At 32.3% G+C, this 11,535-nt stretch overlaps 1 protein-coding gene across 1 annotated transcript; it reads left to right on the forward strand.

The window, feature by feature from the left end:
• The first annotated feature begins 408 nt into the window (after positions 1-408).
• LOC115974943 lies at positions 409-4,214 on the forward strand. Its single transcript, XM_031095530.1, has 7 exons — positions 409-953; positions 1,751-1,837; positions 1,929-2,186; positions 2,315-2,479; positions 2,622-2,675; positions 2,807-2,953; positions 3,507-4,214. Exons 1-7 carry the CDS (start codon positions 777-779, stop codon positions 3,882-3,884), a joined length of 1,266 nt encoding a protein of 421 aa, XP_030951390.1. The 5' UTR covers positions 409-776; the 3' UTR covers positions 3,885-4,214.
• Positions 4,215-11,535: the final 7,321 nt, after the last annotated feature.

Consider the following 11,535-nt stretch of genomic DNA (forward strand, 5'->3'; position numbering starts at 1 on the left):
AATCATTTCCCAAGTTAAGCAATTGATTAAGGAAAATAGAAAGGTAAATTAAGCACGAGGAAATGGACAAATTGGTAATTATGTTAGGTTCCAAGAGGTCGAATTTCAAATGGGGTGGGGGCAAAATGGGAAACCCAATAAAAATGTCCATTGTGGGTCACCCCCAAACGACAAACAAAGCTTTGCCTGTGCATGTGTGTGTGCCTGTTCCGTTTTCCGTAACCTCCTCCATTTCCATGAAACGACCCATTTCCCATCACAACTTTTCCTATTCCACTTTAGCCCCTCATGCAATTAGAGAGAGAAAGTGAAAAGTTTTTTTTTAGAGAGAGAAAGAGAGGTGGACAGTGTGGCATTCTTATTAATGGGCGAAAAAGCAGAGGCAAAATGACAAAGAAAGAGAGAGAGAAAAAAAAATAGGGATAGTTTTTAATGGAAAAGTAAGTGAGAGAAAATGACATAGTGTAGAGAGAGAAAGTTATTGGTTTTTTTTTAAGAGAGAGAGAGAGAGAGAGGTGGGCACTGAGCACTAGTGGGGTTTTGTTTTTATTGGGTTTTTTGTGGAACAAGAGCCAGTCCCATTGCTAAAGTTGTGGGCTTTTGAGGTTTGGTGAGATAAGCAAAAAAGAGGGAGAGAGCTTCTTCATATTAGCTTAAGGTTGTAATGGTTGTGTAACTAGTAACAACAAAGCCTTTGCTTCAAACTGCACTGGTTTTGAGTTTTGTGTATAGTGTGAGAAAGCTACTAACTTTAGAGGTGGTGTTGAGAAAAAAAAATGGGTCTTTCTCAGTTTAGTAGTAGAGGGAGAACAAATAGAGGCTTGGCAGTGGCTTTCTGCTTATGGGGTTTGATCTCAATGTGTTGCGCTGCTAGATTGAGTGCTTCAAGGCAGAAACTTGAGGTCCAGAAGCATTTGAACCGCTTGAACAAGCCTGCAGTGAAAAGCATTGAGGTCCCATTCTTTTCTCTACACTTTACTTTCTCTTTTCTCTAACTTTCTTGTATGTGTGTGTTTTTTTTAATTTTTAAAATACCATTTGGCCTCTGTTTGGACGGTGAGAAAATGAAGGAAAGTGAGAGAAAGTGAAGGACAGAATACCCTTTTTCTGATTGAAAGTTGGTGTTTCCTGTTGTTTTGGTGAAATGGGTGCCTTTTGTTTTTGCTATTATAGACAGTGAAGTATCAAAAATGCATTATTTATTTTTTTTATTTTTTGTAATTTTTTTAGTATGGTGCATATATGCAAATGGGTATTTCTCAAGTTTCAGTCTTGCTCTATAATTTCCACCTAAAATATGTAGCATTTTTCGTGGGAATTCAGGCTTTTGAGGCAGCAATGATTTTCTGATTATATTTCGTTTTTTCTGACTTTCTCTCTCTACAATGATTTCTCTTTTATGTATTTATTGAACTTGAAACAATAATGAAAATTACCAAAATATATGATGGGGCAATATTCAGTATTTTTTTTAATAAAAAAATACTGTAATGATAATTGATTCACTGTCTCTGCAACCAAGCAGAGATGTATTGCATAAATACAACTTTGTACTTCAGTCAAAGTTATTTATTCATTTTAATCCTTGTAATTATTTTTTTCTTTTTGGGTTAATTTAATTGCTTCTAATTTATCCCCTTCACATCACTTGAAAGTAACTTCTTCATATTGTGAGAAAATTTGTGTTTCAGAAATGTTTCATCATAGTGTATCTCTCATGTTACTTTATTGATATTTTGTGTTTAAGCAGAGTCCAGATGGGGACGTCATAGATTGTGTTCACATGTCTCACCAGCCAGCTTTTGATCATCCATTCCTTAAAGACCATAAAATTCAGGTCCAGAATCTTCACCTATCTATCTCCTTGATTTTTTTCAAATTTTTTTTGTAAACTGCTACTAATTTGTTCGGTCTTTTTGGTCTATCAGATGAGGCCTAGTTACCACCCAGAAGGGCTATTTGATGAGAACAAAGTGGCAGCAAACCCCATAGAAAGATCAAGCCCAGTTAAACAGCTGTGGCACCAAAATGGCAAGTGCCCTGAGGGCACCATTCCCGTTAGGCGCACAAAGGAGGATGATATTTTGAGAGCAAGCTCAATCAAAAGATATGGAAGGAAGAAGAGAAGAACCGCCCCTCAGCCCAGGTCAGCAGATCCTGATCTCATCAATCAGAGCGGTCATCAGGTAATTAAAGTTGTGACCTTTTTCTTCTTTTTAAAGTGGTAAAGTGGCTTTTCTCATTGTTATCATGTTTAATTGTTTCTAATTTCTTTGTTGCTTTTGTTTGGTCTTTTTCTTTTGGGGTTGTTTAGCATGCAATAGCGTATGTCCAAGGAGATAAATTCTATGGAGCAAAAGCAACCATCAATGTTTGGGAACCCAAAATACAACAGCCTAATGAGTTCAGCTTGTCTCAGCTTTGGATATTAGGAGGTTCTTTTGGCGAAGATCTTAACAGCATTGAAGCTGGGTGGCAGGTATTATTATAATAAATACTTGGACTTGACAAAAAAGTTTGGACTTGACAGAAAAGTAATTAAACTGACAATTGGAAACAGGTAACACTGTTTCAATCTTTAAGCCCATTGCTAAATTACTACCTGAACATGCATGAAACAGGTTAGCCCAGATCTATATGGTGATAACAATACAAGACTTTTCACCTACTGGACTGTAAGCTACTAAGCTTTCATATTTCAACTTCTCCTGAACTCCAAGTCGTTTTGTGTATGCCTTCTGTTGATTTTAATAGATATGTTGATGGATTTTCCTCTCACACTTTGCTTTCTGTGAATGTATTTCAGAGTGATGCATACCAAGCCACAGGTTGCTACAACCTCCTCTGCTCAGGCTTTATTCAAATTAACAGCCAGATAGCAATGGGAGCAAGCATCTCTCCTGTTTCTGCGTTTCGCAATTCCCAATATGATATTAGTATACTTGTCTGGAAGGTAAAGGCCAAAGCACCCTCACTCGGCCCCTGATAAAATACTGACCACCCTTTATAATAATAGGATTGAGAAAGGTAGATGGAGCTGATACTGCCAAGGATGGATGCATGTGAGCGTCAATGTTGATTGTCCTTTTCATAGGGTACTTCCATTAGATGTGCAAATTGATCCTTGGCACTGTCAGCAGCAAAATCAGTACCTCCATGTATAATTGAGGGTAGGGAGTCAAAAGGCATCATTGGACAGTTCTGATGTTTAGAATCTTTTGCCAATTTCTTTTGATCATTGATTTGGATACTTACTGTAAATGATGAAAGAAAACTATTACTTACAGACATTGAAAAGTTTAGAGTTGCCTTTTTCTTTTTTTGCACATCATAAAACATTTTATAACACTATAATTTTATTCTAGCTTTTCATTGCCTTTGGTTAACATAGTTTGGGTGCCCCTTTTGAGTGAAACAAGTGCCCTGACAAAATCCTTTTTTTTTTCTTTGTTAATATCTTAAAAAAATTGACTACTTTTATAATTTGTTTTTGGGAACTTCTGCAGGATCCAACAGAGGGGCATTGGTGGATGCAGTTTGGCAATGACTATGTATTGGGTTATTGGCCTTCTTTCCTATTCTCATACTTGGCTGAAAGTGCTTCCATGATTGAGTGGGGTGGTGAAGTTGTGAACTCACAGACTGGCGGTCAGCACACCTCAACTCAAATGGGCAGTGGTCATTTTCCAGAGGAGGGGTTTGGCAAGTCAAGTTATTTCAGGAATGTTCAAGTTGTTGATAGCTCAAACAATCTCAAGGCTCCCAAAGGGATTGGTACCTTTACTGAGCAATCTAACTGCTATGATGTCCAATTAGGCAGAAATGGGGATTGGGGCCAGTTCTTTTACTATGGAGGCCCTGGTAGAAATGCAAATTGTGCTTGAAGAAAAACCCCATTTCACCCTCTTAATCTTCTTATGTATCATTCAATCTAGTGTAATGCCTCTCTCTCTCTCTCTCTCTTGTATACCCTTCTCTTTTTACTCTTTAGGTGGGGCTATAACCAGTAACCTTTTACCTTTCTGTAGTGGGAAGTTTTGACTCTGTTTTTTTTACTTAAAAGATTCTCCATGTAAGTGGTGGGAAGGTGGCCAAAGTTTCTCAAAAGCCTAAAAGAAACAGGCCTTTATAAATTTCTGTATTCTATTTGTTTGTTTACTCCTCTCTTGGGAGTGGTTTGTTAATGAATGAATATTGGTGTTTGAGCTGAAAAACCTTTACTTTGTTGCAAATTGGGATAGTCTAATTCCATCTGTGTGGAGAAGCTTATATCTTGTTTCTTGAAGCAATTTCGAATTTGCATTTTGATGAGAAGGGCCTGAAGAATTCTGAAAAGATACTTAGATCAGTCTTGCATGTGAGTGGATGGCAGAACTTTTCATGTCACTTGTGCATCTCCTTTTGTAAAGAGCCCCACTTCTGTTACCACCACACCCTAGCCAGTCACTTGGTATTAACAAATATTTATCCTTTCCGGCTTTCAACGTCTATGCTAAGTTCCTCCATTATCTGATCAGAAATGGGGCTAACAACTTAGATTCCTTCACCAAAAGGATCTTAAAAGCTAAATGCATTTATAGGATGATCTAGGTGTTTGTCATTTTCATCCAACCGCCTAAATTATATTGGAAGACAAGTGGCTACTTCATTTTCCACAAAATAATTATTTGATTGAGAAGAATAGATGGCTCTATATGTGAATTAGTTTTAAGCAGTAATGATACTTGGGTTGACAGAAGCTCGTTTACGGTTGAGACCTACCATCGTCCATCATTGTTAGTTGAACTATGAAATTTTTTAGTTTGCTTGTCTTAGAAAGTTTACATTCATTGCCTTATTAGACTTTAAAAAAATTAGCTGGATAAAAGTACAACTGTACCTTAAAAAAAAAAAAAAAAAACTTTTAAGGAGTTGTATGAGTTTAAAAAAAAAAAAAAAACTTTTAAGGAGTTGTATGAGTTAAAAAAGCAACGAGCAAAAATCTTAACATGCTTTCCAGCATGGTTGTCAAAATCGCGATCTGGATCGTAAGATTGCACGATTTTACGATCTTATCTCACCAAAACGATTAGAATCGCACTAGGATCGTAAAAATGGTAGGATCGTAGGATCGTATGAGATTCTACCGATCCTACCAAAAACATAATTTTTTTGTTTTTTTTTTTTTTGGATAAATTTTTTGTTTTGATGAAGTTTTAAGGATTTTTATTTTTTCATGTTGTGATGGTATGACTTTTTATTTTTTATTTTATAAAATTATGTCAACCTAAGCAAATGTTTTCTAGTTTCTAATTCACTTGTAATAAAAATGAAAGAATGTTTCATCATTTCTAAATGAAGAATTTGACTTGGTTTTGCTGCATTTTAAGCTATAATATTGTTAAATTTGTTTGATCAATATACTAATTTGTGTTCTAATATTACTAAAATATATTTTTTTATATAATTTTATCAGTTATGCTTGTATTTGTATATAGATTGATTGATTTTTTTGAGTATACTCTTTAATTGTTGCTGAGTGGTATAACTTGAATAGTTGAGTGTGAAATTGTATCTTGATATCTTTTACAACTCTATTATACAAATATATAATGTCTACATAGATGATGAAATGAATGATGATGATTAGGAATTTAGGACGGTGGTTATAAGAACCTTAGAATGGGAATAATTAAATATTCACTTTATCTTAATATTCATCTTACTTTTTGATTTCATATTGTAGTTAGCTAGTTTCCATTTGCTAACTTATTTTGGATTTCAAATTTGGAACTTAGAACTTAAAAATATTTTCCTTATGTTTTGATAAATATTTTGGTATTTGGTTGCTAATTAAATATTTATTGAACTTTTTAGATACATTAAGTCAAAACTTAAATATATTTGTTTTGTTAGTATAGACTTAGTGATGTATGACATGCAAATTACATCATATGATGCAAATCTAAGTTTTTTTATGGATGAATTTATAATTTATGTAATTATTCAACATACAAAGTCATTATCAATGTGTTTTTTGCTTTAAATCTGAAAATATGTAGGATCTTACGATTCACGATCCGATCCTACGATCTATGATCTCACCTACCTTCAACGATCCTACATAGGATCCCGATTTTGACAACCTTGCTTTCCAGCATACCCATCATAGAAGTAGTTTTGAGTGAAATGGGGTATTTCTTGGCACCTTTGTCAGCAGAAAAATGGCTACCTAGTCCTTATCAAAAAAAGAAAAATGCCTCTAGCAATAAATATTTATACTGAAAATTTGAGCAAATAGTACAAGTCTTCCCCATTTTCCTCTATAAGAGATGACAATTTGTTGTTTGTATTGGTAGAAGGGAAGAAATAACAAAACACTTTTTTAGCAAACAATTTTACCATGTACATATAAGCTAAATAGTAAAATAAGTTGACTTTTTTTTTAAAGTATTATAAATAAAGCTAAAATCTAGCTGAAATAGTACAGTGAGACCCATAAGTAGTACCAAAAATTGTAATGAGACCCATAAATAGCAGCAAAAATAAGTTATACAGTAAAAAAAATATATTAAAAAACTATATTTTTCAGCCAATACCAAACGCAACCTATTCCCAAACTGACTTTAAACTCTAAATAATAATCTAATCCAAAACTAAATAGTAAAATGACTGATTTTAATCTCTAATCCCAAACGCAACCTAAGTGTCGAAAACTATTTGCTATTTATAAAATACTTCTCTTATATATACAGAGGACCCACATGTATAAGCTCCCATACGTGTGACAACGATGCCTCTATATTCTTTAATAAATGCCTGATTTTGAAGCTTCATCTCCCCCAAGTGTTTACACTTGGGAGGTGTGCTTCTCTATGCTATCGGCTTTGGAATAAGGTGCATCTCAAGCCCACATAACCATTTTGTGTCAATAGAGTGGGTTTGGGTCCAAATGGCCCTTTTGACTGTCCTTTATTATGTTTGGTTGTGAACTTTATGATGCTCCACGAGGCACTTACGAGTAATTAATATCTGATAGTGTTCATATGGGCCAAGTTTAGATGTTGACTCCAAAGCCTCTATTTGGAAACCCACCTTCGCATGCAGTCACCTTGTTTATTTATGACATTGAATAGAAGGCCTTTGTGCCCTTGCCTTCTTGTGCAGTTCAAGGTTTTTTGTTTTGTTTTTGGAATTAGCATATGACACTTCATTGCATATTTATGTGCAAAACCGATAGTAGAAGCATTATTCTCTCTTTCTCTCTCTGCCCAAGCATTATCAATGTCATTGTTCAAAATTTATTATTGTCCTAAATTTTCTACATCGCACTTGATCAATCATCCTACCCGCACCTTATTTATCCAATATAATATGATATGAAATGATGGAATCTAAAACAAAATTTGAAGTGTAAAGCACCTTGTAATCGGTTTGGGTGTTGGGTTTTCATTAACGCATGTTAAACCCAACTTACTTGATATGTGTTTTCTCTAAAAACCTTTCATTTACATGTCACATTCTAATTGGGTGTTCAATTTACTTCTCTCCAAAGAGTGACTTGTATCCATTATTATCCCCCCCACCCTCCCCCCCCCCCTTTTTTTTTTTACCTTATTCTCTAATGACTACCTTCATAGCCATCTTAACACTAAAGGACATGTGTGCTGTTAGCATCCCTACCAACCAGCCTTATATTGTTCTGCTTGTGTTTTCTCTGCCCATAAGAGAGGACAAGGTGAGAATATATTTTGCTTATCTGCCTACCCCAACAATTGCCTTAGCTTCTGATGTATCATATGACCATTCTCAACAGCACCCCTATACTCTTTTTCTCTAATATCTTTAACTCTCTCATAGTGCCTATGCCAAACTAGAAATTACATTTGCTCATCCAATATGAGGTAATGTCTTGGATTTTTGAGGATTTGCTAGAGTGTGTTGGTCTACATTTTTATCTCTTAACAAAAAGAAAAGAAAAAAAGAAGAGAAAAAAAGTAAAGACCCTCCAAATTTCCTAGTTATGGTTATAGGAAATTTTGTTAGTGCATGACCATAGAAGATAATTTTTTTTTTAAATAAATACCGTAGAAGGTAATTTAGATAACAAAAGGACAATCTAGTTTATACCATCGTATTTTAACTTATATTCATTAATTAATTAAAACGTGTTCCAATTATCATGCATTCATGCATGGTGTCTATGTAGCATTAAAAGAAACCTTCGACAACACGAATGAAGTTTTCTGACAGTGAAATGTTTAATTACAAAGCTGCCAAGTCAATTACTCTTTTCGCTAATTAATTCATTCACTTTTATTGTCCATATTGGAATTAATATAATGATTGTTTCACGCTTTCGCAAGCCATAAATCTCTATTATTCATCCATCTTTTTGTTAAAAAAATTATTGTAGATGCTGTCTATGTACACAAACCCGTCCTTCAATTGTCCTATAGATGAAATAGCCAATCTTCTTCTTTATTTATTTATTTACTAATATTTATTAGATAAAGGAAATAGCCAATCTTACTCTTAATGCTAAACTACCCAATTCTATATTGAATACCTTCATAGCTACATTACTTCTATTCCAATTGTTTTAACAAAAAATGTCTTATTTTTTTTCAAAATAAAATGACTCTATTTCTAGAAAATTGATTCAAGTGCAACATATAAAAAATCCTTGTCTCATCAAACATTGAAGGAAAAAAAAATGGTACATATTTTGAATTTTGATTTTTTTTTTGGTGAAGAAATTAAACTATATAAATGATTTATATTGGAAAGAAATGGATACATAACTCATGGAAAACATTGATGTCTTCATAAAAGAGTGTACACTTATTTCTTTGTTGCGTGGTAATTTGATGGTCGAGTTGCTTCCAAAAAAAGAAAAAAAGAATGGTGGTCGAGTTGGAACATATATAAATGCAATTTACTGCAAATCATGATGTATTTAATGTTATGGGTCTTCCTCGAATGCATACCACTCCCCTGATTTGAGGTGTCATTAATTGTAGTGTCTCACTATTCCTTAACAAAATATGAAAATGTTAACAACTTTATGACACAGTTGCTACTGTTGTCCCCAGAAAAAATGAAAAGGAAAAGAAAAAAAAATTATCTAATTTTTAAGTGGTAAAATTTTAATGCCACATGATGAATTTATGATATTTCTAGGTGAACAGAAAAGTTGAACAATGCTACATGAATTATCCACTTTATCTTTCTTTTGTTTTAGACAAATGCTAAAGATATTATTAACTTATTATTCATTTTACAATAAAAAATTATAAATGAACGTAAATTGGGGTTCAATTCTCTTGTCGTCGAATAAAAAATATGATGTTATTAAAAATTAATTGGTGTCTTAATCTAACGATAAAGAAAAATTATCAGAAATAGAACCCATAGTTTAAACTATCTCTAAAAAAAAAGATATAAATTGATCATATTAATAACATAATAATAAATCTTTTAATTATTTTTTTGTCGTAGATTTAAAAATTCATACATAAATTTGTAAGGCTTACCTAATAAATTTGTAACATCCCTAATATAATTATTTGTTTATATTTTGCTTGAATAAGAGGATTACTTTGTCTTAAATTTAGATTTAGTCATGAAAAAATAGTGGATTCATGTGTAAGTAATAAACAACCATTCACAGTTTGCTACATCACAATTGTGGCAAAGAAGTTGTTGAATAGTTTGTTATACTAGATTTTTTCAATTTGATTCGCATAAGAGCTTTATATATATATATATTGATTGATAGTGCAAGAAGGGGAGGTGGGATTATCAATTGAACAAGAGAATTACATCATGATTTGGTGTCTTAAATTAAGGTTTAGTCATAAATAAGGATTTTGAAAAATCATTTCATATAGCTGACAAGCTCATAATTCAAGCATATTAATGCATTTCTCAAGGTTGAATTATTATCTATACCATTCAAGGGGCTTAACATGTTTGGACTTTCACTACACTCAAATCCACATGTTTATAAAGTATATATATATACACTGTGGTTAAACATGTAAAATTACTAATTTAAATACTCTTAAATTTTAAATAAATTTTGAAAAGCAGTTTTTTTTCATCCAATTTTACATCTCCAATAAGTTTCTCTCTCCCAATATCATCATTTAGCAGTTACCAGCAGTTTCAATGTTATCCACACACCCTGCATTTTAATTTAAATTCAAATAAAAACAGTTACAACAATTTACATCCCAATACCCTCCTTATCTATTCATTTGTCTTCAAATTGTATTGAATTATTACATGGCTAATGGTCTTGGGGGCTCTTACAATGCAATTATGCTACTCTTTTAAGTTGTGTTAATAAACTGACTCATAATAAGGCGGTTTGTAATATAAATAATATAAATAAAGCTAATTTTGATTCATGGTTAAATCTAATATTCTGAAAATTTAGGTAGCTTTATCATTGATGACTATGGAAATGGTCATTGGCAGCAGCGGCTTTGAGAGAGCAATATTGTGGTTTGGTTGTCTGTAGAGGAAAGATGAGAGAGAATTTTACATAATGCTGTAGAAAGTTGAATAATTTGCAACAAAAATAAATAACTACGTGGCAGCATTTTTGTTGAAATTGAGCTACACTGTTATCTATTTTACATTGTAGTGTTTTTGCATTTTGAGATGTGAATTCTCTAAGCAGAAGGGATAAAACCGTCAAACTTCATCATGGATTGTATAAAAAAAAAAAAAAAAAAAATCACGTATGCACTTATAATTTTGAAACAAACTTGATACATATTACGAGATATCATTAAAATTACATAGTTTATGATAAAATCCTCTTAATTGATTGTTTTAGCAATAAAATAATTTAAAGTGCTTTAAGTTTTAAATTTAAAAGAATTTTATTCCCATCTTTTGTTGTTGGTTAATTCGATAGTGGTATTTTATTCCCATTGTTTCAACCAAAGCTTAAATTTAAATGGATAAGGTTTTGCTTCACCTGTTTATTCACACAATATAGAAAAATGAGCAAAATATAAGTCAAACCTAACTAAATAGTATTCTTAAATTTGTATTATTTGAATCAAAACTTAAATGGATAAAGTTTTTTTTTTTTTTTGAGAAAATAAATGGATAAAGTTTGTATCGTATGTCTATGTACATAAGATAGATCACGAATAAGATGTAAGTTAATCTATCTTAATCTTAATTTGTAAAACCTAATGTTTAAATTTTAAGTGCTAAATTTCGTAAAATTGTTAATGACATTAATTTGATGCTCTCTCTCTATATATATATATATATATGATATACCAATTATTTTATTCTCTATATTTTCTCATATACTGTACTGTGACATGAGTATGTCTTACCAATTATAATTATTGGTTATCAATCTAAATAAATATTTGATCTAAAGCATTTTTTTAAACCAATGAATATATAATATTGGTCTTGATAAAATTAAAAACCTTCTCATCAAAAAAAAAAAAAACCTTTTATGATGGGTACAGGGCAAAATGGGAGAATACAAAGACCTTGACTGTCCATAGATTTGCACAT

The sequence above is a fragment of the Quercus lobata genome, chromosome 1 (genome assembly GCF_001633185.2).
Source record: "Quercus lobata isolate SW786 chromosome 1, ValleyOak3.0 Primary Assembly, whole genome shotgun sequence".
NCBI lineage: Eukaryota > Viridiplantae > Streptophyta > Magnoliopsida > Fagales > Fagaceae > Quercus > Quercus lobata.